This window comes from Echinops telfairi, unplaced genomic scaffold (genome assembly GCF_000313985.2).
Source record: "Echinops telfairi isolate 266 unplaced genomic scaffold, ASM31398v2 ScPeMD7_4;HRSCAF=17, whole genome shotgun sequence".
NCBI classification, from domain to species: domain Eukaryota; kingdom Metazoa; phylum Chordata; class Mammalia; order Afrosoricida; family Tenrecidae; genus Echinops; species Echinops telfairi.
Window position 1 is genome coordinate 5,537,624 of NW_022103900.1, and position 27,747 is coordinate 5,565,370.

Sequence of the window (27,747 nt, forward strand, 5' to 3'; positions counted from 1 at the left end):
TCTGCCCTTGAATCAATTCTGACTCATAACAACTCTGTAGGACAGGATAGAACTGCTCCTGTGGATTTCTGAGACTGTATGTAATTCTTTAAGGGAGTGGAAAGCCTCACCTTGTCCTGAGAAGCAGCTGGTAGTTTCGAACTGCTGACCTTGTGGTCAATAGCCAACATACAACCAACTAGGCCACAAGGGGTCCTAAGGGGCCGGGGGCAGGGTGTAGGAAGGAAGAGTTAGGATCATAACTAAAGACAAAGATCAGGTCTTATAGCTGCAGATCTCACTTCCACCTTCAAGGCCATACACAGCTCCAAGGAGAGAGTTGGAGGGATAGTGTGGAACCCATTGACAGCACAGCTTACCTGGTAGCAGTTTTCCAATGTGTTTTCCCACGTCAGTCTGGTAGAATAGCCAGCCATGTTTTTTTGGTAGTAATTTTCCTCTTCCTTTGCTAATTTCTCAGTTGATTTTTTCAGTTTGTTGAGTAGCTAAAGTAAAACATGGTTGTCACACATTCATTAACAGAAAGAATCCTATCTGTCCCAGTTATAAGCTTCTCCTCTTTCATGCAAAGCCCTAAGTTCTATATGACAAAATCAAAGGTCTCTCAGAGAAAAAAGCCAGAAAAAAAACCCCAACAAGTGACCTCTCAGTCTGACTTCCTGAATTCCACACATGAGGAAGACAAGGCCTGTACGTCCAAGTTCATCATGCCAACGAGAAGGCCAAGCCACAGGAGAGGAATAGCCCGTGCAGGTCAGCACCCTCCGGTTCACAGATTGCAATCTGCCGAGGAGCTCTGCAGATTGATAAACGTACCGGGATGTCACATTTCTTTCCGGGACAGGTAGAAACTCGTGGGATTGTATGCTTTTTAGAACTAGAGTATGTGATATTTAGGTTATATGATTTTTAGGCCACTAGAGTGGGCCTGACACCCTTCCTTTACTGTCACTAAACAAAGTCAACTGTCTAGCTTTGGAATCAATACTAGCTTTTGTGTGCTGGTTCTGCCTGCAGGCTAATTGCTTAACCTTCAAAAGCCAGAGTTTGCTCATTTCTATGCCAGGGATAATGACGGCTCCTCCTTCAGTGGGTGCTTCGGGGATACAAGGAGATAAGCTCTCTCCCTGACACCTGCCCGACAGAGCATCGATCAAGATGAACAAGTATGGTTACTGTGGCGCTCCTGAGACCACTCAGTGTTCACTGTGGATTATGGACAGATTGACCATGTTTCCCTTTCACCCTGTGTCCCTAGGATCTGCTCTGCTCCTTTGAACAAACAAACAAACAAACAAACAAATGTCTTTCCTGGCAATCACTGAAATTGTCCATGGTTGATAAGTCTTCTGGAAAATCCATGTAACCCAAAACTCTTTGGACCAGGGTGGCTGAAGTTCTTTTTCAAGTTAAAGCAATGGATCGCACAGTAGCTGGGTGTTAACTTGGGTGAAGAGGAGGATGGTAGTCCACAAGAGGGAGAATAAAAGTCAAGTGCAGGAGAGGGGTATACGCTTAGGGTGTTTGATTGGTGGCTTAAACGATTGAACACAATTTGATGATCTGGACTGTAACCCCCCACCTAGTTTACAATTAAAAAATGGTCAGGCAAATAATTACCTTTCTCTGAGAAATTAGAAAGTTGGATTACAGGTTCCTAGGTAGTGGGTTCAACAATGGGTTGCTGGCTGCAACCCACAGCTGCTCCACAGGAGAGAGCTGAGGCTGCCTGCCCTTGTGAAACCTACAGTCTCAGGCACCACAAGGAGCAGTTCTACCCGACAGGGTGCTCCAGGTAGGAATCAACTCAGTAAGAGTGGTGGGTTTTCTTTTTATGTTTTGGTGGTGCCAGTAGTTAATGTGATTGGCTGCTAGCTGAAAGTTGGGAGGTTCAACTCCACCCAGGAGTGCCCGGAAAGAAAGACACAGCTATTTACTTCCAAAAGTCAACCATTGAAATGCCCCCGGGGCACACAAAGGGTAACCTTGAGTCAGCCTCAACCCCACAGCAATGGATGCATCTCAAAATTGAGTATGCCCGGGCACGACGGGGAGAAAGATGAGGGTTTCTACTCCCAGGAAGAATTAAAGTTCTGGAAACTCACAGGGCAGTTTGACCCTGGCCTGTAGGGTCCCTCTGAGTCACAGTGGCCTCGATGGCGGATCGACGTGGGTGACCTGTTAAAATAGCAGATTCCTCCAGACCACAAGTAGCAGTTCTGATTCAGCAGTGGAATCATGAAATGTGAGTGTCCTTTTTCAGCCTAAGATCGACTCGTGGTCCTCAAACTGTACTTTAGGGAACACCAACAACGCCCTTAACTTAAGGAATTTAGAAGGGCCAAGGATATAAACAAAATACTTTAAAAAATGTCTACTTTATATTTAAGGACATTTTTGGACTAAGATGATGGTCCTGAAGAACACTTCTCCAAAATGCAGGATATTAACGCCACTCGCTTTACCATTCCAACTCATACGATAGCCATCACCTGGCCCACAACTCTGATGTATGACCCACACAGGGCACTGGGGGTTTTGTATATCAAGTGTAATGAACCATCTCTATCTGTAGAAACCTGAGCTTGTGAATTTAAACTTGATCACAATCGAGTGAAGGGCTAACTTGCGCCATGAGGATACTCTGTGAGATCCTTGCCCTTGGATTCTCACTGAGAAGGCTCGGACCTCAGTGTGAGCGCACACGCATGTTTGAGGCCAGTACTCCATATTTTTCAACCTACAGGATATGGGTATTGACTATACGTCTCTACTTGACAGATGAATAGCAACTAGCGCCAAACAGATACAAGCGAATAGAGAATCCTATATTCTAACTTAACGAACTGTTCAGAAAATTTGTCAAACATTGAATTGTTTTTCCTTTTCCCTTTATTTTCTCCTGGGATAAACATTTCATTCATTTATGCACCAAATGTGTGCTGAGTGTCTATACTGTGTCATGCACAATGTATGTTCCTGGGGATAGAAATGGGCACATGACAGGTTCCTGCTCTAGTTGCGGACCCACCCAGACCATTACCATTCTGTGTGATCGGGGCCAGACACGTAGGTATCTCCGGGGGAGACAAGGCAAACACCGCTACCCAGCTTTGGGATTAAAATGACATTGAAGGTGAGGCATGGCACATAGCAGACATTCAAGCAATGATCTCTGCATGAATCAATCTGAATTGGAAGTGGTGTTCATGAGGCAAAAACAACATGGCATATTACAGGAATATTAAAAAAGGAAAAGTATGTGTGTGTGTGTGTGTGTGTGTGTGAAAAGGTAGAGTATAAAATTTGAGAAGGGAAGTAGCAATGCAGAGGTCAATTAAGGGAGAGTGTTAACTAGTAGTAGGATTCAGTCACAATGGTTCAGCAGAACTGATGCCAATTTTTTAGTTGAGTTCAGCGAACCAGTTGTTAAAATGGCACTTGTAATCAGGGTTCTCTCTAAGGTGGGCATCTGGGTAGCCACCCAATGTAGAAATTACAAATTCACACTTCTTACTCCTTTTTAACATTTGTCAGAGCAACAGCATAGTCTAAGCATTCGTACTAATGTGCACTGTGTTCATAGGTATGAAAAATTGTTTGGAACTATCTTGTGATATTTATTTCTTCATTTCATAAAACTTACACTTTCGATGAAATACTACATTTTTATTCCTTTGCGTTTGTTACTTCAGTAAAGAAGCATACATACAACGTAAAGAGAAAAAGCTCCAAACAACCAGGGGGTGACACACTGTCAATCATTTCAGCTTTGTGTTACACCCCACATTCCCACAGAGCATTATAAGTGGATTCTGCAGTTCCTGAAAGTGTTCAAAAAGCTAGAATTAGTGTCAGAACAATTGTGTAAGTTCAACTGAAGCCGAAAGGGGTTTTTAAAGGTGAATTTAATATGTTCAGAAAAGAGAAGTTGCCTAACTCCCTCTACTGTATCCAACAGTGAAAAGATGGTCAAGGATAAATCCCACAGCCAATGATGCTCAGATAAAAGCAAAGAATATACCTTAAATAACGGTTTTCTTGGTTTTTCTTGGTCAGGTTTTATATAATTTTTTCATTCACATTTTAAAACTGTTTCTTATGACATAATCTAATTCTGTCTACCTCTTTTATTGTTCTTATTTAAGTATTAACTGTATCAAATAATAAACTGCTGTGTGGTATATCTTTTTTAATACTTAAAATGGTCATTAGGGCAGTGAACCAGTTGTCCAATTACTTGAATCCCACCGCTGGTGCTAATGGCCATAGCAAAGCGTTTGTACTTTAGTCTAGGTCACTGGGAAACAACTGAAGGCTTTCAAAAGAGGATGATATGCTTATATTAGAGTTTCAAAAAAGTCAGTTTGGCTTGTATATGTGGAAGAGTTAGGAGAGGCCACGAGAAAGGAGACTGATCTATCAGTTACAGCTATCCAGCAAAAGGCTGCGGATGGCCTCAGGAAGGGCAGTGGTGGTGGAGAGAGTTCTAAGAAGATAAGCCTAAGAAGTATTTGCTTTAGGAGTTAGAACTCGAAGGCTAAGCTGGGCAGTGACATTGAGTGATGCAGAAAACACCAGAATAAAGAAAATCTTTCGTAGAGACAAGTGATTAGCCTGATTCGGGACATTGGGTATGATACACGAAAGCTGTTTGGAAAATGATGCCACTTGAAGATATCTTTGAGTATTTATTGTCAGCCTAGACGCGGGGCTTGAAGCCTTGAGAGTATATTTATTATCTATTGTTTACTGAGGACCTGGTAATGGGATTTCTGTGTGGGACTCTGGAAACACAATGGTCATTAAAATAAACAGAGTGAGGCCCAGGAGAGGGACCCTCAGGAACAGCAAGATATCAGGGTCAGGCAGAAAGAAGGACCCCAGAAAGGAAGCTAGAAGAAAGTTGCCATCAAAGAGGGAGGAAAACCAAGAGTAAGAAGTTGCGGAGTTTAAGGAAGAACATGTTTCTAGACGAGAGAGCTCAACAATGCTTCATCCTTCCAAGAAATTCAATAAGGTAAGAACTATACACCACCTACTGGGTTTAGCAAGAAGGAGGACATTGTTTTCAGTAACAAGAACACTCTTAGTGGAATGGTGGGAAAGCTTTATAGGAGTGGTTTGAGGCGCGGACAGAGGAGGAACTGGAGACAGAGCACAGACAACCCCTTCAATAAATCTTATGGTAAAACAAAGGAGAGCTGATAATACCTGGAAAAGAGTAGGAATGGGAAAACGAGATGAGGATGTGTGGGGATCAGAGCAAGGGATGAGGAATTGTTCTCTCCCATTACTACCAGAGGACAAAAAAAAAAAATCTGCTTGCGCAAATACTATGACAGCTGGCTGGAAGTTGAAGGTGTTCTTGCTGGCCAACTTCTGTTTATACTGTAAGGCAGGAGTCAAGAATGTTGACTGAGAGTGTGCGGTGAGGACAGAGAGGTGAGGTGAATGAAGATTTAGATCAAGTAAGCATTTAGACGGCTAACTGCAAGGTTGGTGGTTTAGACTCACTCGTCGCTCCGAGAAAGGAAGATGGGTCTTCTGACCCCTTAAAGATTTACAAAGCCTTGGGAACCATATTTAGAATCACTCTACATTGGAGTCAACTCAGTGGCAGTGGAGCAAATGGCTGATGTGCTTGGCTGCTTTTCAGTTCCACTCAGAGGTGCCTTGGAAGAAAGGCTTGCCCATGTACTTCCAAAAATTCAACCACTGGAAACTCTGGAGGGGAGTTCAATTCTGGCACTCATGTGGTCACCAGGAGCCAGAGTCAACTTGAGGGAAACTGGTTTCTGTAGCAAAGAGACTCCTGGGAGGATCGCTGAGCAGACTGAGGGACCAGTTGAGAACGGATCGTGGGCATTCCATGTGAGATGAGAAAACGAATTCTGTCTTCGGTGTTTAGTTTAGAACTAAAAGAAATTTTTTTAAAAGGAAGAAAGCTACCAGATTAGGTGATGATAACGCCAGTATGGGGTCCATGGGGGAACGACAGCCAATAGTTCCAGCACCGGCTGGGGAAAGACAAGGGGAGATCAAGCACCTTAACTCCCCAGGGAAGCTGCAAATGCACCACTTAAGATATTCATGCTCTTTCTTTCATTTTGCATCATTAAAGAATAGTTTTTAATGAGCTAATGAGCGTTCAGAACTCCTGAGACAGGCCCTGATGCTTAGCACGTTAACACACTGTGGTTTAGCCTCCTACGAAGCCGTCTCATTATTCTCTTCTTGTTGTGATCATTTTAAACTGCGAGGACTGACATGTGAAGAAATCAGAATCTTGTAAAATCTTGCTAACAATGAATTGAACGTGCTCAACCAACAGCTTCCTCTGTGAAATGATAGAATTCTTTGTAATGCTTGTTTCCTTTCCCTTTTGCCATTTTTAAAAGTTGAGATTACAGAGGCTCTAACTACATTTCCTTAAGGGGACATCTTTTTGGGGGGAGAAGATATTGACAATCTCAAAGACTTCCAAACTGGGGTCCATACCGCTAGGGTTGTACAAGAGCCTATTGCAGTGGTTCTCAACCTGTGGATCATGATCCCTTTGGGGGTCGAATGACCCTTTCACAGGGGTTGCCCGATTTATAACAGTAGCAAAATTGCAGTTATGTAGTAGCAATGAAAATAAATCTATGGTTGGGGCATCACCGCAATTTGAGGAACTGTACCAAAGGGTTGCGGCATTAGGAAGGTTGAGAACCACTAGAGTCTATTGGGTATAGGCAGAGAAAACAAATTTTCTTCCCATGAGAGGATTATTTGTGGTACATTTTCCCTTCCATCTAAGGAGGCTCGATGGCACTGTAAGGTAGGACTTGGGCTGCTAACCTCAAGGTTGGCAGTTCTTCCCCGCAGGAGAAAGGAGACTGCCTGTAGCCATGAAGATTCGCCATCTCGGCAACCCTCTCTAAGGCTGCTGTGTGTTGGAACTGACGCAGGGCATGGTTTGTTGTTGTTTTGTTTTTGTAGAGCTTTTTTTTAACTAAAATTGAAGTTACTAAGCTTTATTTTTATGTGATAAATCAAGACTGGTGCCCACACATGGGCAGTTGTGGATTCCAAAGACTGGGATTTGACAACATGAGAATCTGATAGGCATCTTTCAAGTGTCTTCATTTCATCCCCCTGGGACATCCTGGCTATCTGCATGCACCCTGGTCATGTGGTCTCTCAGAGTTATTGTCCAGTTTTCATTAGGTGAAAACACACGATGCATAAATGTCTTCAAACTGTTTCTGCCAAGGAGCTATGGATTGAAGCTCAGACTAATCACGTAGCCCGAGGAAGAATAAGAACAGGGGAGAGCTGATACTACTGCTCTTGGTGATAGGGTGTCCTCAGTCACACCTTGCACTGGGACTGTGATAGTTAAGGTTTATTGTGCCAACCTGGCCGATAGACACATGTGGGCTTAATTGGAGGGCGGAGAGATAAATGGCTCAGGGAGCCGACCTGTCTTGTCTCTTGTTCTCTGATGGTGGGACCAGTTGCGGCTGCCTTAGCCAGTTCCCTGTGTCTGCTGGCAAGGCTCACTTCCTGTGAGACATCCCTGAGGAGAAGCCACATGGACCTACCCTGATGCTGCCCTGGGTGCTGGAGAAGTCACGTGGAGACCCCTGCCAGCGCTGAGATGTTTACCGGGCTACTGGATTCAAAGACTTTCTACCCACTGGCCTGTGATCATCCTGCATTCAGCATCATTGCGTGTGTTTTGTGAGTTTGAGGAGGACTTTGTAGATCAGTGTCAGACATATGGACTAATATAAGACTCATGGGCTTGGACTGAACTGGGTTGGGGTGCTTTCTGAATGTACACTTACCTTTTATCTAAAACTATCTCTCATATACATATCAGTTTCTGTGGATTTGTTTCTCTAGTCTACCCAGACTAACACTGGGACAATCTAGCCAAATCAGACAAGCAATTGAGAACAAAGTTTAAAGAATTTATATGTAATAGGGTTAAGGCAGAACCTTGCCTCAAATGTGTATTGTGCCTGGAACTATTGCTTCATGATTGTATGAAGTCAGAGTGAGCTAATCACTGGGGCTATTGTTTATTTAACTGACATCACACACTTTGAACATTTCTCCTTTGTATGTTTTATAATGTGTGTGGAATAATAGCATAATATTTAAAGTAACACAAGGTACACCATGTACATTATTGTGGTCAGTTGCAGCACATTGCAACCTCATGTGTTAAAGACGAGAACTTCTCAGTCCAGTTTTCTTGGCTGTCATCTGAACAGAAGATTTTTCACACCTTTTTCCCGACAGTACCACTGGGTGGGTTCAAAATGCCAACCTCCAGGGGAGCAGCTAGCATGAATGATATGCACCAGATATGTATTTTTGTCACATTAAAGAATAGCTTTTTAAATTAAAATTTAAAAATCACCCAGGGTAGGACTTGGGGAGTAAGGAGTCAATAACCGTTCAGTGTATAACATGAAAAAAAATTATAAATTATTATAATAATTATTATAAGGGTTCATGAGGGAGAGGGGTGGGTGAGGGAGGGAAAAATGAGCTGATTCCAAGGGCTCAAGTAGAAAGCAAATGTTTTGAGAATGATGATGGCAACAAATGTACAAATGTGCTTGACACACAAGGGATGGATGTGTGGATTGTGATAAGAGCTGTACGAGCCCAGTAAAAATCAGGCATCGCTGGTCTACATGGTTGATGTTTTTAGGGGCTGTCCAGTCAGCTCCATCTTGCAGCGACCCTAAGCACAACGGAACCAAGTGCTGCCAGCCCTGCTCCATCCTCACCTTGAATGTCGTGTTTGGGCACACTATTGCAGGCCCTGTGTCCACCTGTCTTGCTGAGGGTCTTCCTCTTTGTCTGTGACCCTCTACTCTACCATCTCCAGGGTCTGGCGCCTCCCAATGCCTTCTCCAAAGTAAGCGACACACGGTCTCTTTTAAAAACACAGGTTTTCAAATAGGTGTGGATTATGTAAGCACATGTGGGCTGCGCTGCCACTGGACAGTTGAGCAGAGACCTCGCGGAGGGCGGGTTGGGGATTCAGCCGTGCTCCCTGCTCACCGCTCTCTGGCTCCCAGCCCCACACAGCTGCAGGACCACGGCACCTTACCTTCTGCCTTTCCTTCTCAGTCACAGACTGCTTGGAGCTTTCGACAAGATGGAAAAGGGCTTCGTGCTTCTTGGTGCTCACCATTAATTTCTTCTTGGCCTAGAGTCAAAAGTATACCAAAAAGCAAAACGAAAAGGAGCAGAGTTCCTATCAAGAGAAAAACTCTTCATGCGTTCACTTGAATGATGGTGTATTTTCAGTTCTTCCTTCCTGCTCTAGCTTCACCATCCACCTGAAATAGCGCAGCAGCTAACACTGCAAACGATCACGTACTTCACACTATACTGTGTACACTCAAAAGAGTTGTACATTTTGCTAACTCACTAGAGATCGGAAAGCCTCCAAAACCTTGGAGGTGGTTTTAAGGTGCTTTAAAAAAAACTTGCTGTGAAGGAGACATTTTGCTCCCCAATTCCTGGACTCAGAAAGCAGAGTGTCTGCAGAATGACGTGTGAAATGACCTGGACTTGTGAGAGATGAGAGGAAGGAGGCATAAGCAAAGAGGAAGAGATGGAAGTAGTGCCGTAAACCCTACCCTTTTGATACCCTCAACCCAGGAATGGGTTAAAATTCAGCGATCATTTTCCAGTCTACAGCTGGAATTTGGCAAAAGATGATGTTCTGGAGAGAAAATAAACAAAAATAGAATTTGGTCTGATTCAGCCTGTTGGGGAACTAGTTTATTAGACGACTGTCTTCTCACCTCAAGGTTACAAGGACCCTAAAACCAGATAAGGAAGCAGAAGCATACAGGACTTGCTTTTCCTTAAGCCTTTACTTCAGAATTGGTGGCAACGCCATCCATGTGTCTCTCAGGGGGATGCCAAGGATAAGAAGCCCATAGGCCCTCCTCCACCTACAGTCGGTCACATGTCAGCTGATTCACGAGAGGGTGAGGCAAGGGCATTTGGTTCTTGACGGCACTTCCTTTGTGTCTCCAAAGCTGACTGTACTTCATGTTGGACATGCTCAGCCCCTTGTATTTCAATAGGAAAAAGTTATCATTGCTCAAGATTTTATGTTCTCAAATTCCTCTGTCACTCTTGAGGGGGAAAAAAATGGTAAAGTAATTTTCTTCAGAACAAAGGCTTGGTAGAAACCAGGTATAAAAGTTAGGTTTATTGTGCCAATTGGCCTAGTTGGCCAATGGAACATGTGGGCAGAGCTTAATCAGGTCGCAGCTTGATTGGAGGACAACCGAAAGAAATAGACAGCTGGCATCCCATCTCCCTCTTGCTCTCTTGTGATCAGACCAGCGTGCTGCTGCTTTAGCTAGTTCGCTCCCTGAACCTGTGAGCTACACTACCTGTGGGCCAGGCCAACCTGTGGATCATGTCACTAGAGCTTGAGGCTCCTTTGAGACCTGCCTCACCACCCTGCTGGTGTGGACATCACTTGAGCTTGATGGTGGATCCTGTCGCTATGCTAGAGTTTGAGATCCCATCAGGGCCTGCTTCACTAAGCCCGAGCACTGACTGTTGCTGACCCACCTGCTGCCTGCATGCAGATGCTCCCTGCTTTGCCTGAGGGAAGAATCCTTGACCTTGGACTGGGCAGCCCATGTGAGTTCAAGGACTTCCAGTATATTAACTGTTCCACAAAAGTGAGTTGAACTTAGCCCTCTGTACTGCTGTGTACACTAATTAGCTGTTATAGTCCTTCTCACTGTGTGAACCTATCCTCTAATATATATAATCATACATGTTCTGGTTGTGTTTCACTAGAGAACCCTGCCTAACACACTGGGCTATGATAAAAGATGGTTTTTGTTCTTGGAAGCAATTGTAAATTCTCAGCATTGTTTCTGGCGTTTGGTCTATTCTGTTGAATTCTCTGTTGAGAGCTGAGTATTTAGGGAAAATGGATTTATAATAATAAGCTCTCCCCCACTTTTTTATTTCTTTTAAAGAAAGCTCATAAAATTAAGGGCAAAATTAGGAACAACAACAACACAAGTGACTAGATACTTTGCCCCCATGAGATTTTGAATGCTTATTATAAAATAATTCTTTTTTTTTAACCAGTATAAAGACTTATAGTGAGATCTATGCATCTCCAATACTTGTTAGCTAATGCCCTTGGTCTTATGGAAACAAATATGTCAGCAGGAGCTTCCGAGGCAATGCGGAGGGCTGAGATGCCCCTCCTTCCCCCACTCCTGAGGTACTTTTCTGGTTACTTGGCACTTGTGGCTATCCATTTGAGAAGATTCCTGCCTCATTGGAGATGAAAAATTCAGGCACCAGCTTTAGAATTACAGGTTTTCTCAAAGTGGATCAAGGCAAATGGGTTTCTTTGCAGATTTCTTCTCTACTGGCTCCTTAATCCTTTCTACTTGAAATACTTGCTCCTTGTATTAAATTGTTCTGGAATAATCTATCCATATAGGTTCCATCAGTTATCCTTTCTGTGTTAGAAGCCATAAAGCATCCCTGGATGGTGCTGTTGGTTAACCCGCTAGACCCCAGGGTTAACTTCAGGGTTGGAAGTTCTAGTTCACTCAGAGGTATCCCAAAATAAATGTCTGGCCATCTATTCTGAAAAACTAGACATTGAAAACTCTAGCACTGATGAAACATACAGATTTCCTCTAGTTCTTTAATGGTTCCTCCCCCCACTATCATGACCCCAATTCTACCTTACAAATCCGGCTAGACCAGAGCATGTACACTGGTGCAGATAGGAACTGGAAACACAGGGAATCCAAGACAGATAACCCCCTGAGGACCAGGGGAGAATGGGGGAACCTATCACAATGATCTACATCTAACCCCCTCCCAGGGGAACAGACAACAGAAAAGTGGGTGACAGGAGACATCGGACAGTGTAAGACATGTAAGAAAAAAAAAAAATAATTTATAAATTATCAAGGGCTCATGAGGGAGGAAGGGTGGGGGATAAAAATGAGGAGCTGATACCAAGGGCTCAAGTAGAAAATGTTTTGAAAAAGATGATGGCGGCATGTGTACAAATGTGCTTGACACCATGGATGGATGGATTGTGATCAAAGCTGTAAGAGCCCCAATAAAATGATTTAAAAAAAAAGAAAAGAAAACCCTATGAAGCACAATTCTCCCTGACATTAATGATGGGCTTCAGAAAGTTTTTGGAAAAACCCTACTCTATTTCTATGGCACTTCCCATGAACCTTTAGAAGCCCTCTTGCATGAGGTCACCATGATTGGGAGTTGACCCCACGGCGGCTGGGTTAAAGGTTTACGATGATGTAGTGCGTTAGCTTCTTGCACCAGGAGGTCATTCCTTTTCTTGGAAGGAGTCACATATTCCAGAGCCACTAAATTCCAAGTTACTTTAAAAATAAGAACCATGTCTCAGCACCGTGCTGTGCACAAGAAGTGCACTGTACATATTTGGGAAGTCAATCTCTGTTTTCCCCTCAGTCCCCTTTGCACCTTCCCACGCCTCACGAAGTTCCTTTCAGCAGTAAGGTAGGGGTCCTAACCCCCTAAGACAAACTCAAGTGGTGTCTGTCACTTGCCTAAGATTACAGCACAGTCAGAGGCAGTGAGGAAGAGCAATGATCAAATCCAATTCTGGTTCAACCTGCGGTAGTTACATAATCTGGGGTCAATTTGACGATGCAGAGTGAAGGGGTGGAGGATAGCCTGGCAATCAGGCAGTAGCTTGATGACCTAATTTGGGTGCTAAGGAGATAAATAGCTGACTGGAGGCTGGCACATGCTCACTCCCTGCAAGACATCCCAATGGAGAGGACACGTGGAGAGAGGCTGATGGAGCCAGACTTCTGGAAATGAAGAAGCCATGTGGAGACCCCTGCCAGCGCTGAGATGCTTACAACACCACTGGATCCACAAGACATCCAACCCACTGGCCTGTGATCCTCCTGCATTTGGCATCATTGCATGTATTTTGTGAGTCTGAAGAGGACTTTAGATTGGTATCAGACATATGGGCTAATATCAGACTTATGGACTTGATCTGGACCGGGCTGGGATGTTATCTCAATGTTCAATTACTCTTGATATTATGTTCTTTCTTATACAGGTGAATGTCTATGAATTTGTTTCTCTAGTCCATGCAGACTAACACAACCACTTACCAGGTATGTAACCTTGGGAAATTATTTAACCTATGTCTCCATGTTTCTATCTATAAATACCATGCAAAGCCACCTATCTAATCATACATGCTATATGTTAGCTGTAAGTAATAACTGAATTCAGAACCATGCTCTTTTTATTGGCTTGGTTGAGAGATCCAGGTGTGTAATCATTCAAGCGAGGAAGCATTGTTCTCTTGTCAGCACCACCAACTACTACACTCAAGCACGTGTTCAGGTCTGCACAGCAGCAAAGTTCAGTCCTAAACACCGAGAGTAGACAAATGCTTGTGTGTACTTGCCTTGATTTGCTGGTTCCAGTTGCCAATGACGAGATTTGCTGTCTTTTCAACTTCATTATCAAGCTATTGAAGAGTGAAAAAGAATAAACAAAAAATCTGGCTTGACTCTTGTTGAAACATGCTGCTGGCTGAACAGCTCTGGCATAATAACTATATGTCACGAGTCAAGGAAATGACAAAGTCCTACGGTGGACACATTTCTTAGACACACAGCCCCATGGCCTCATCTTGTCTGTGTTAAGAATCTGAGTCCTGCTAAGGTTCAAGGCTGTCGACTAAATTCTTTTGGTCGACTAGTTGTTTCTAGTCTATACGAATGTAAAAGGCACACACATGTGTGCATTAAGTGTGTAATAGGACTCCTGTATCGATGCTATTACTGCCGGTCCTATCACATCTCATTCTCCATGCAGCCAGGGACACAACCTGAGCAGCAGCCGGATGGTTATCCACCCCAGCAGTGCTCATCTTGACTGTGTTCCTCGCCCCTGACATGACTGTTCTTTTGAATTCCAAGAGATGAAATTCTGTACCAAAACTAACTCCCCCACTCCCTCACCCCTCTATGTAGATGGCTTGAGAGACAACCATAATAGTAGTGATTACAGGGAAGCCAGGCAACTCAACAGGAAGTCCCATTGCAAACTGAGGCAAACCCTTTTTTCCTCGAACACATCAGTTCATGTCCCGTTCTTTGCTATTAAACGCTGTTCTACCAATCAACCTTAGATAGACATCTCGGGTGTGCCTTTTTGATGGTCTCCGTCCTCCCTTCCTGCTTTGGGCAAAGACAGAACTCTTTCCTTAACTAGGGAGAAGGGTCAGCTGTTGGACTCACTGATTTTCTCTTCTTCTCCTGCGCGCTCAGGACTTGCTGAGTCGGCTTTACGGCTTCCGACTGAATGGCTTTGGCAAGTTTTCTGGGAATAGAACATATGAGAGTATTAAGATTTGCCTCTAGTTTCCAAAGTGTTTTCTGGGGCAAAGGAAAAAAGATGTGTGATAGCGTGTGCACTGAGTGCACACGTCAAGTGGGATCTTGGTAGCACTCACGAGCAGGCTCTGCTGGGCTGGGAGCAAGGAGCGGCTTACTTACTGATGCAGGTCGGCGGCAGACTTCATGCCCTCTGAGGCCCAGGTCCAGGCATGGCTGAGACAGCTGCAGGCACACAGAGAGGGGAAGGTTAGGAGGACACAGGGTGCTTGTCAGGTTCCCAGTCAAAGCTGAGTCACGAGTGTAGCAATGCCATTTATTTCCTTGCTCTCATTTCATGTTTTCATAGTATTAAACTCGATTACTATGCTTCTTTGCACTAAAACCCACTGCCATTGAGTCGGTTCTGATTCATATCGACCCTCGCACCGCCCCTGTGGGGTTTCTGGGACAGTACCTCTTTATCTGAGGGGCGGTGGGCTGTGAATTGGTTTCTTAATCACTATGCCACCAGGGCTCTTACCTTTGCACTACAGGAATTATTTAACTGCTATACTCCTTCTTTCCAGTCATTGTCTTCCTTGAGACTTTTATTTTCTATTTCCTGTCCATAGATTATCGGTGGAATAAAGGAGCCAACCATGAGAAGGCATTTAGAAGAGGTGGGAGCTAGGAGGCGAGGGGCTTTCCAGGGTCCTCTTCTCACAGATGAATCAACTGAGGCTCAGAGCAGGTCAGTGTGGTGTGGCAGTTACATAATCTACTATCAACTGGAGGAAGGGGTGGAATCTAGCCTGTTAATCAGGTTGCTGCTTGATGGCCTCATTTGGAGGCAAGACAGAGATAAATAGTTCACTGGAGGCCAGCCACACTCTCCCTGCGAGGCATTCCTGTTGACAAGCCAGATGGAGCTACACTGATGGAGCCAAATCCTTGGAACTGGAGGAGCTCATATGGAGACCCCTGTGCTGAGATGCTTCCACTGCCACTGGATCCAAAAGACTTTCCACCCACTGGCCTGTGGTCTTCCATTGCATGTCCTGCATGAGTCTGAAGAGGAATTTATGGACTGGTATTGGATATATGGGCTAATATCGGACTTTGGACTTGATCTGGACTGGACTGGGATGTTTTCTTAATATATAATTACTCTTTGATATAAAGCTCTCTCTTACATGCATATGAGTGTGTCTGGATTTGTTTCTCTAGTTAACCCAGACTAACACACATGGAATGAATTGTGTTCTCCCAAAATAGGTGCTAGAATCCCAATCTCTACACTTTAACAGTCAGAGGGTGTATCAGTGTAGGCTGTGTCCTAAACCTAATCACTTCCAAGTTATACACAGAAACAGAAGGAAGCACAAACCGGGAAGACAGATGCCATGGGAGGGTCACCAAGGATCAAGAAACAAGAGAGAAAGCTCTCCCCCCAGAGCCTGCAGAAGACAACCTGCCTGGTAGCTGGTGCCCTGGATTTGGCCTTCTATCTCCCTTTATTCCCTGTGATACCTCGCAAAAACGGAGAAAACACATTTCTATTCCTTTCAATGCCGCACATTTGTGGTGTTTCCATTACAGTCACACCAAGCGACGAAGGACTGCAGGTCACAGCCTGCTGGCTGCTCCTGGGGATGGGATCCAAATCCGACTCCCCGCTGGCTTTTAGGAAAACAGCTAAGATGGTCTATGGTCTTGTAAGCAGTGCCCAGATTTAACACAAAGGATAGTACCACCATTTTTCTAGTGGTATGCAGGGAGAATTAGAAAAGGCCATGCTATTTCGCCATAAAAGAGCCTTGGTAGCCTAGTGGTTATCAGTTGAGATGCGAACCCCAAGATCAGCAGTTCGAAACCACCCAGGGCTTGAAACCACCAAGTTGAGGCTCTCTTATTCCCAGAGAGAGTTATAGTCTCAGAAACTCACAGGAGTGGCCCCTGATGTCCTGTAGGGCTGCGATGAGTCAGAATTGACTCGATTCCACAAAAGGAGCACAGCCCACAGAAGTCCATACCAAACTCTCACTGCCACGAGTCTCTGCCGCTTTCTGAGACTTTCTCCCTCCGAGGGGCGGGTGGATTTGTGGTCAGCAGGCCAGCATTTCTCCCACGATGCCACCAGGCTGCTCTTGAAGTCCATCTACTGATCACCATCCAATCGACTTCAACTCTTAGCCACCCTATAGGACAGGGCAGAACTGTCTCTGGGTTTCTGAGACTCGAACTCTTTACAGTAGAAAGCTTCACCTTTCTCCCGGAAGTGCATATAAAAGTGCCTTAAAAGATCGGTTGTGTTCATCAACCCCAGGGACAGAGGTTGTGTAAACTTTGATGGTGGATGAGGAAGAACACATTTGTCCTCCTCCCGCCTCTCCACATCAAACACATGGTGACACAGGTGTTGTGCTTCCTCATGGCTAAGGGTACCCTGTGCAGTCAGAGTGGGAGACCAAGATCAAAGGATGCTAGATGTTCTGCCTTTCCTAAACCAGACACAAAACCAGGCACTTGAGGGGATCTACTGTGTGCTTCCATTTAAAGGAAATTCCAGGGGAGGCAAGCATATCGATCTTGGCCAAAGCAGACCGGGGATGGTTTGGGGCTGAAGGGAGGAAGGGATTGCAGACAAACTTCCTTGGAGAGCTTGGAAAATTAAGTGCTGGTTTCTGTGACTCATCTCACTGACCTTTTAGGACAAACACTTTAGTAGGTCTGTGCAAATACCCAGGATCCCTGGTGGCATAGTGGTGATGTGTTGGGCTGTAAAGTGCAAGGTCAGCAGTTTGAAGCCACCTGCCACTGCTCTGCAGACATGGGGCTGGCTTTCTTTGTTTTTTCAAATTTGAGATGAACTTTGTGTCACTAGAGACTCCAAGTCCATTTCAGTTTTCCTTTTTCTTTTCCCTTGTCAGCCACTCAAAGAACTATGTAGGTTTTTAGGAGTATGGAATTTGGTGGGAATTTACTTTTTTAAAAGAAACATACTGTATATATTTACATAGTCCATCCCCAAATTGTTAAATCCTCCATATGTGTGGTTCTCTACCCGCTCAATTCTCCCACCTCCTTCCCACTTCAATTTCCTCCCCATCCGCCTTCCTTGTTCCTACCCCATCCATGGCTTCCTAGCAGTATTTTGTATTTTGAAGTATAAACCACATTTCTTTACAATAATGATGTTATTAAACATTTATCTCCGTGAGATTTACTAAGTTTGCTAAGCACAATGCTCTCTAGCTTTGTCCAGGTCTTGCAGTGTTGAAGAGGGTCATCATGGTTTTATTGATGCATTATATTCCATAGTGTGAACAGACCTGAACATTCCTCTCTAATAGGGGGTTTTGGTTGTTTCCATGTTTTTGCTGTTATGGAAATTGCTGCAATAGCCCTAGGTGTGCATATGTCTGTTCATGCTGCATTCTTGGTTTATCGAGGATAAAACACCCGGTAGAAGGGGTGCTGGGCCATGAGGTATTTGTAGTTGCATTTGTTTAAGGCAGTGCCACACTGATTTCCATCGTGCTTGTGAAATTCCATAGTTCCACCAGCACTGTCAATGTGCTCTGATAGCTCCGTATCCTCTCCAGCATTTATTATTTTCTGTTTTAATGAACTTTGCTAAAGTGTTGAGGAAGTGGTATCTCATTGTTGTTTTAATTTGTATTTCTCTCACTGCTAATAAACAACATTTCTTCGTGTGATTGTTGGTCACCTGGATGTCATCTTGGGCGAATTTTCTATTTATGCCTTGTGCCCATTACAGTTACAGCCTCAGAAACCCACAGGGGCACTTCTACCCTGACCTGTAAGGTCATTATGGGGCAGAATTACTAAACATTGTTCTACCAATCCTAGTAAACCAAACATGGACATGTCAACTCTTTGGTAGTACTATACTGGCTGCAAGGGTTACAACATGAATAAGAAAAGTAACCTGAGACACTTATCTTTCACTCTTATGGCAATAATTAGAATCAACATCATAAGATACATTTACAGTATATTCACTCTGTGTTAGGTATTCCGCTAACCCCTCATCCTGTATTAGCTCATTTAATCCTCACTGCAACCACAGGATCAAGGTTTATTTCCATTTTAAAGAGATCTTGGGAGGGCGAATACCTTGTCCTGGGTCACCCAGTTGGTAAGTGGACTTCAAATTTAAGCCTGGGCTGTTTGAAAAAAGTCTATCTGTACCAACCACTGTGCTATACGGACTCCTTTGTAGTCCATTAAAATACTCTCCTAAAAATAAATATAAAGGCAAAAGTCAGAGCCATTTCAAAACCATCATTTGCGACTATAGGCGATGAACCGAAAAATAATAGGAGCCTGAGCTTCAGCGACTGCTTTTCCTTTCCACTGTCTTACTGTCAAGAGACCTTTGATCTGAATGCATTAGTCCAGAATGATTCTAGTAAATTATCACTAATGGACTATTTCCTCCAAAAGACGGAATCTACTTTATTCTCTGTCCTGCAATACAGTGAGGAGACTGTAGCCCCACTTTTCTTTAGCACCAGTGTGTGAAGGTCTTTACATAGCTTAGCTCATTGACTTTGCATCCTTTCCCCGCCACATACATCCACACAGCGGTACACGTCTCCTCCCTCTAGCTTACAAAGGAGGGAGCCAAGGTGGGCAGAGTCCAGGCTACTTGTTGAGGCCACAGAGTAAGAGCCACCTCCTGAACCCCAAGTCCAACATCACCAGCACAGCCCAGTGATGAATGGGAGTTTAGAGGTTAAACAGAGCTCAGATAAATTTAGCTCTGTGGTGCATTATTTGTGTGATTCCAAGCAAGTTTCGTAGATTCTTCAGACCTTACATCCTCATTTGTGAACAGAGTAAGGCCTCGCAATGGTTGGTGTGAGGATGAAGGAGAGGACCAAGCAAGCAGTTGGCGCAGTGTCTGGCACCGAGCAAGCTCACAGCCCTGGAAGACGTGCCGACATTACATTTCTATTCTTCTCATAGCAGGAAGCTGAAACCGCACCCTATGCCACTTTTTATTATTTTTCAGAGTGATCTTGCCTTACCTCTTCCATAATACTTACTTTTTGTTCATGTTCTGTAACACTTTGCCCAGTTTGATTGCCAGTTTCTGAAGTCCTTTGGCATAGCTAATCTCCAGGTTTGCCCTGATTGCAAAGGGTAGTTGTTAAGTAGGATACTTTGAGTGGACTAAGTAAAACTAAACACACACACACACACACACACACACACACACTTCTTATTGACCTTAAGGATCCTGTTTTCCTATGGAGAGGGTTGTTGACTTAAGCTTTTTTTTTTTTAAACAGTTTATTGGCATGTAATCCACATGTACAATATAATCCAACAGTACAATCATATCAAGAAGATTGTGCAATCATCACCACAATCAATTTTAGAACATTTCTTCTTGCTTTTACTCACTGTCATTAGCTCCACATCTCGCTGCAACCTCGCCTGCCATACACCTAAGAACCCATTAAACCAGTTACTGTCTCTGTCGATATTTACCAATCCTGGACTTCATATACGGAAAAACATTCAAAACCAACAACCAACCAACCAAAGCTAACAACAATAACCATGTCAAACAGAGAAAAACCTCAGTGGAATAGAAAGTATCAAAAACCAGAACAAATGCAAAATGGGCCAAAAGGGTGAGAAAATGATAAGCTGTTAAATTTTAAGCTAATTGCATTAGCCATAATCCACTTCCCAATGTACTCTGCATGAGAGCAAGGCTATTCAGACCCCTAGTCCAGGGTCAGAGGGGATTCATCGAATACTTAATCCACGTCTACTTCCCCTTTATTGAAATAAGTTTTAAATGTGTCAAAAGGGAGAGGAAATGATCAAATATTACATTTTAACCTAACAACATCAAGTATGATCAACCTTATCATGCTTTTTGTCTGATAACAAGGTAATTGACATCCTGGATTGTGGTCAGAAGGGATTCACCGGAGGCTTAGTCCATGTGCGGACCCTGTAAATGGACTTCGGTCCTCCACTGTCGTCAGTGGTCCTCTGCAAACCAAGTGTTCACAACGTAAGCTCTGATACAAGTCCTTCCCTTGGATTTGGATCATATTATTTACAATCATTGGATCACACAGACTGGTATGCTTCTTCCTTGTAGAATTAGTTGGCACCTCCCTTAGATGCATGCTAGTTCGAAGAAAAACTTTTAAGACCTTAGACGCTAGTTTTTCTGGTAGCTGGGTACCATCTAGTTTCTTTGCCACATTTTGTTAGAGCACCCATATCTTCAATGGTCTCTTCATGAGAGTGAATATCAAGCAGAGTCATGAGAACTGATTGTTCTTAGATTGAGACTAGAATTAATCCCTTTTTATGTCTATAGTTTATATATGTTTCTGGTGCACCTTAGAGACACCATTGTTATTTTGTGTTACAGAATATTACCCTTCATCTCCCTGGGACATAAGGTAATTATGTTGATGGTGTCATTAATTTAATGATATGGAATTTAAACACAATAATAAAAAAGGAAATCATACAAGTATATGCCGGCTATGAACCATAATACAAGAATTGTTGACTTGTACCATTAAACCCTGAAGCTTCTTGTACACCAGTAAGGAACAGAAAACTCTCCTGAGCATCTGGGACCTGAGCACTAATAAGTAAACTTAATATGTTATGGCTGGATTAACTGAGCGCTAGCTTTCTAAGGGGAAGCTGTCAGATGACAACTTTAGAAAATAAATCTTCAGTGCTTTTTATGCAAGACAAGAACAGCCGGGAGTCTGGAACATACCCTCCCCAAACAAATCTTTGGTGTTAGGGCCCAGGTTGGATCACTCTCATTTCAAAATGATTTTGCCTCCAGGGAATTGTTCTATCTATAGGCCTACATGCATGTACTTATTTGTCTTCCCATTTCTGACTGACGATACTAAAATTGTAGGAAATTAAATTCCATTTATATTATCTTTTTCTTCTTAATATAAATCAGAAAGTCTTACTAAATAAATCCTTAGACTTATTTAGGATGTGATTTCATCTGGGAACCTATCTTAGAACTTTCCAATAACGAATTTAAAATCTGCACATTTTCATTCAGAGTGCCCTCGATGTGATAGACCAACCAAGGAAGGATAGCTCTTTATTGCAGAATGGAATACAGAGATTATGAGCTATTGATGCACTGCTAAATTCCTCTTAACATCTTCTTACCAGGATACCTGTGCTCTATGTAACTGTTACCACGCTTTGAAAGAGAGGAGGTCACTGTAGGTAGGGCTAGGTGCAGAAGCCATGCTTTGTGATCAGATCTTGCCCAAACGTAAGGGGAGGCTAAGGCAAGTCATCTAAAATAACAAAGGCGGTAAACAAGTCTCTCATTGCACTTCTCAAAATGGGTTTCTCTGCTCTGGGAATCTGGACTGAAGAGAGAGAGAGAGAGAGAAAGAGAGAGAGAGAGAGAGAGAGAGAGAGAGAGCTGGCTAACAAACTGAGGTGCTCTAGAATCCAAGGTGACTCTTACCATTCAGGGGGGTGAATTAGAAGAGAGTAAAGGAGCTTTGTGATGATTCAAATGGGATAATAACCCAAGCCTAGCAGGGAGTGGAGCATCAATGACTGCAGTGATTTTCGTTGACCTGAAAGACTCTGCGTAGTTTCATGTCCGGTATCGCCTTAATTCCACTTCCCAACGGTCACCCCTTCCTTGTTCTACTCCTGCTCAGTGACCAAGCTCTGTCCTGTCTCTGGGAGTGCCCAATTGCTCTAGTTTCCGCCGGAGACCGAGTAACCACATAGCTATCTCCTTCAAGGCAGCCTCAACGAATCTTGTTCCAATGTCCTATCCTCAGAGACCACCCCAACTACAGAAGCCTCCTCATCACTCTCTACCCTTTACATGCTTTACTCATGCTCGAGCACGTATGCCATGTGATAGTTCCCCCCACTCCTCCCTTATTGACTGACATGGTTAGATTCCAAAGGTCAGGACGCTACGTACACAACAGAGAATGAGCATATCAAATCACAAAAGGAAGGTAGCGGCACCATGACATAACTGCCAAATGACAGCATTACATATCTGCCAAACCACTGAGAATCATGGCCCGGCCAAGTGGACCCACAAACTTAACCCTCCTAGTCAGTGGTAGTCTCACCTTGCACTTATTACAGTCAGATATATGTGTGGGTGCAGATGAGAGCCAGAAATGTCAGCTAAAGGGGTAGTCATTGAGTGAGGAGTGGGTGTATTTTCTTAGTATACATCGATGAACACCCCTAGACGATTGGGAGACCGTTTTGTCCCTGGATGCATCCAAGTACCTAGAACAGTGCTTGGACAAGTGGGGATTAGGACTAGAACACGTCCTGGTCTGGTATATCATTTAATCTAATAACAACATAAAATCTCGATTTCCAAACAAGGTTATATTCACAGGTACAGGACTTAGGATTCCAACCTGTCTTTAAGGGGACACCATTTGATCCATGACACTGATCTATGTGCTGCTTCTACGTAAAATGGCAGCATGCAATGCTCATGTATAGCCACTTACCGCGTGCTGGGCACCATACTTAGTATGTCAGCTATGTTTCCTCATTCACCCTCAATAGCTCCCATGACGTTTCATGGAGGAATCGCTGAGGCTCTGAGCACTTAGTCAGTAACTTGCCCAAGGTGAGACATGAACAGAGACAGCGTCAGAATCGGGACCCTGGAGTCTGACTGGACCACCTGCCTACTGAGCCACTCCACTCTCCTGCCTTAGGAATTGTGGGGCACAGGCTGAAGATGGAGAGTTTCAAGGGACACCAAACAAAAGTACTTAAAAAACGGACATAGCCTCTCACTTGCTCTTAAATTGCTGTCTTCTGAGTCACCACGGCTCCTGGTGGCAGAGCAACGAGAGACAGAATCCACAGCAGCCTCCGTGCTCCGTGCTCATGTAATAAGCTCCCTTCAAAAGCATCTGTGCCTTTGGAAGGGGTTCTGGGAAGGGGTGGGGAGGGCCTGGAGGGCCTGGAAGAGTGAGAGAGAAGGGGGCTCTAATATTGACTATCGGCATCCTAACCTTTTGGGGCTGGATCCATGTTAATAGGAACAGCAAAAATGCACCCCATGCTTCTCTGCCTTTTATTTATCTATGACCCCAATGGGTTTCAGAGCCAGCATTCAAAAGCAACCAAGCAAAGAAGGCGGCACATCTTTTACTTTTGCATTTTAAACCTAATGGCCATTTCGGAAACCTCAGCAGATCACTGCACATCAGAAGGAAATGAAATGGGGAAATACGGTTGGGGAGGAGGGTGTAAAAGTACCTGTAACTGTGGCATAAATGCTCCCCTGCTGGGGAGCTCAGCTACAATCAACAGTCTCCCAGACCTCTAGCCCAGGTGGCCATTCATCTGAACAGATGTGCACGGTTACATCCCTCAATAAAATCGGTGTTTTAGAAGGGTCCATGGTTCAAATGACAACCATATGGGGAACTGTCCATTTTTTTAAGTCAAATGGTTTGTAATTTGAGACAAAGTACAGCAACCTTGCTCGTCCGTGTTTATGGTCTCATGAAGCTGTATATATCCTGTATATATCCTTCCAGAGTTCCTGCAAAACAGAAACAGGACGAACCTTGGTGCTTCCTTAGGGCAAACGGTGTGCAGTCCCTGCTTGGACTTGTTTCTTCCCAGTTCCTGGAGAGAAGTGGCTTTAGCCCAGCTTCCTCCTTCAAAAACACCACATGCAAAACACACTGAGAGAAGCAGAGGTCATTTCAAACGGAGACATGGGATATTCCTTTCCTCATTCAAATAACCAGAAGCTACTCATAAGCCCACTGAGCTTCATTTTCTAGTCTCTTCCTTTCTTCTTCCCATTCTAGAGAGAACTTTCCATGGAGCCGACAGTCCACAACTCAGTTCTTCTCTTGGCACGATGCAACTGATGACGGCCCTGAAACGCCCGGCCTCTGCTTCCTGACGGAGCTCGGGGAGAAGCCAGACGACCTGATATGGCTTTGGGACATTTTTGGCTTCTGGTTCTGGATCATGCATTTGGCCCACCTCTGTCTGCCCCTCAGATTTGGGACTGAACAGTGCCCACCACATGAGGCGATTCCTGAAAGTGGTGAGTTTCTGTAGTTTGTTGCGGCGACTGGCAGAACCTAGGAATGTGAGGGCTATACTCAAGGAAAGCGTTGGAGAGACAACGGAGCAGAGGCGCATCGTGCAGGAGTTGGACGTGTGGGATATCTTCAATCTCCAACTCCTTGTAACTTGTCAAACAGTCATTCATATAAAAGAAATGATTACCACCCGCATTCCTCCTGGGATTGGCTAGAGTTTATTTTCCTGCTAGATGCTGAAAAGAAGCTGGGACAGCCTTGTCAATCCCATTAGAAAGGCAAACAAATTTCCTGAGAGAGAAATGACGGGTAAGAACAGGCTTGGGATACAGTATGCGTAATTCCCAGGCAGAGTGGGCAGATTATAACGGGATCCTCTCTCTTCCTACTCTGAGCAGGACTTCCTAGAAGGAAATGATGAGCAGTTAGAGTCCTACACACACACACACACACACACACACACACTCCTACACAGGTGACACTGGAGACAAATCTGTATAGCAAAAGAAGAACTAGACTCTTTTAACTCTAAAAGTATTTCCCTCTGGGGTTGGATTCTTGGGATAGTTTGGATAGTTGTTTTTCTTCCAGTTGGGGTGAGGGAGTTGACATGGGTGTAATAGGGACACGCTTTTGAAAATGACTACATTTCCTCGATTGTATGTATGAGTATATAAAATGTATGTCCGGTTATGGTGATAGGAAAAATCATGCCCTCCTCCCAAGATGTCTCTGTCCCAATCCCCTCCCCCACCCCACCCCGAACCCCCCCCAAAAAGAAAGAAGCTGATGATGTGTCTATCTTTGGCAGGGCCGCTCAATCGCAGCGAGTTCTAGCAAGTGTCACAGATTCTGGAGCACGGATATGGCATGCACTGACGTTTAATCCACTTCTACTCAGATTCCCTCTCAGCATGAAGGCAGGTCAATAAATCTTCATTAGTAACCATGAAGGCCAACCAATGAGTCAAAGACAAACATTTGACATACACGTTCCAACAAATATTTTAGATGGCACAAATTAAAGGCTAAGTGAGCATGCAATCAATTTTAGAGACTACTGCTCAATTAAAATTTGGATTATAAAATGTGGCAAATAAAACTCCAAGAGAGATATTTCAAAACTGAGTTAACTCCCTCTGTATAGTAGAAGTAAGTTCTAGTTCTACCGAACTGTAAGGTGCTTTGCTGGATCTGGGAATTGGGGTCAAGGATGGCCTCTGTAGTAGGATGACTGGCTCTTGAAGGAGGCATTGAAAGGCTTCAGGCAACCTAAGGAAGAAGGTTTATCTGGAAGGACATGTGGCTGAGACAAATGCAGGAGCCCGTGGTGAGGGGCTGGCTATGCATGGGTTCAGTAAGATGTTGGGATGCACGGTGCAAATATCCCTTTACAAAATTACTGCAAGGGCTGAATTTTATCCTAAAGTCTATGGATGTCTTTGAAACGTTTTAAAGGGGAGGTGACTGCCATAGAGTAAGTTTCCAAGGCAACTTGGAAAATGTGGAGAAAGGAGGCCTTCTGTTATGGATTGAACTGTTTCCCCAACAAATATGTCTTACAATCCTACCCTACATGGGACATAAAATCCTGTTGCTAGTAGGGCCTTCTTTATTAATTTGGCAAGACTAACTTGGGGTAGGTTCTGAATATAATAACTCTTAAAATTTTAAATAGTTTTATTCACAATATTTCACATATCATACAATTTAATAGTTCAATCATATTATGAAGAGTTGGCCAATCGTCACCCAATTTTGGAACATTTTCTTCTCATACTCATTGTTAGCTCCCCGTTTCCTCCAGCCTCCTCTCCCCTTTTTTCCCCTAGGTAGATATTAGTCCAGTTCCTGTCTCTATAGAGTTACCTATGCTGAATTTCATATGCAGAAAATCATCCAAAACACAACCAGGAAGAAAACAACAACAATGATAAAACACAGCAGAGAAACCACAAAAAGAAAGCAGAAAATATTAAAGGCTGAAAATTTAAAAATGGGTCAAAAGGGAGATCAAATGATAAGGTGGTATATTTTCAACTAACTGCATCTGACATACTGATTTTACAGCGTTCTATGTCTGATAGCAAGGCCTTTGGCATCCCTGTACCATGGTGAGAGAGGATTCCATGTGGAGACTCTGCAAATGGATTTGGGTTTCCATTGTCATCCCCAGCCTGCTGCAAACTAGGTGTTCAGAATTGAAACTCAGATACCATTCCCGCCTTCAGCTTTGTATTTTATTATTTCCAATCCTTGGATCACACAGGTCGGTGTGCTTCTTCGACGTACACTTAGTTGACACCTCATTTAGATGGATGTTTGTTTTAAGACAAGCCTTCAACACCCAGGCACTGTCCTTCTAATGTAATCATTTTTGAGTTGTGAAAAGAACAGAATGCACACACACATGGGGGAAGATAAATGCCAGGCAGAGCTTGTCTATGGGCCAAGGAGCCAAGGAACAACCTGGAGCGACTGACAGAAAGAACTGACATGATGCAGACCCTGGTTTGGACAATTAGCCTCCAGACCTGTGAGAAAATAGATTGTGGTTCTTGTGGTCCCTGCTTTCCAGCCCCCTAAGGAACAACGCCACCCTCTGAATGGTTGCAGCTGTGAGGCAGCGTGAAAATTCATCACTGAGAGTAGATTGGATTTGCACTTCTAGTCCCCCTCTCAGACAGGGCCGTACTCTGTAACCTGGACTCGGCGCGGTACACACTGCACAGCTGTAATGCAGTAGCCTTGGGCGGAAGAACTGTGTAAGAGATATTTGCCAGAAAAAAAACACAGACAGACCTCAGAAGGAAAAAGAAGGTTAGGGAGACAGCAGGTGTTTAGACACAGGAAGACTCAGGCATGAGCTAGAACAGATGAAGGAGTCACGATGGCTCCTAGGGATCGAGCTTGCTGGGCAAGCCGTGGTCCCGTCACGACAGGAAGAATCTGGTTAGAAGGAGAGATTTAGGAGTCATCCCATTAGAATGAGAGAGCGAGCTATGAGAGCTCAGATCATCCAGGACCACGGGGACAGCAGAAAAGGGAAAACCTATCCCAGATCTCATTTCAATTCTGTTCTTTGTTGACAGTATCTGCAACGGATCACCGGTGGAGCAGTTGGTCCACTACACTCCCCCCTCACACACCCCCCTCTTTCTTTTCTGTTTTTAATACCTTGAGTGGTTGGGCTTGCCATGTGAAAA

At 44.0% G+C, this 27,747-nt stretch overlaps 1 protein-coding gene across 5 annotated transcripts in view; it reads right to left on the reverse strand.

Moving 5' to 3' along the window:
* Positions 1–27,747, reverse strand: part of NOSTRIN (nitric oxide synthase trafficking) — a 65,870-nt gene that overhangs the window by 23,254 nt on the left and 14,869 nt on the right. For all 5 annotated transcript variants that reach the window (XM_045299127.1, XM_045299120.1, XM_045299113.1 and 2 more), the window contains 6 exons: positions 19,493–19,576; positions 14,598–14,660; positions 14,340–14,421; positions 13,502–13,564; positions 9,119–9,217; positions 360–485 (listed from right to left, as the gene is read on the reverse strand). In XM_045299127.1, coding sequence (XP_045155062.1) covers positions 360–485; positions 9,119–9,217; positions 13,502–13,564; positions 14,340–14,421; positions 14,598–14,660; positions 19,493–19,503 — 444 coding nt within the window. In that variant the 5' untranslated portion in view covers positions 19,504–19,576. The remainder of the gene's footprint in view (positions 1–359; positions 486–9,118; positions 9,218–13,501; positions 13,565–14,339; positions 14,422–14,597; positions 14,661–19,492; positions 19,577–27,747) is intronic.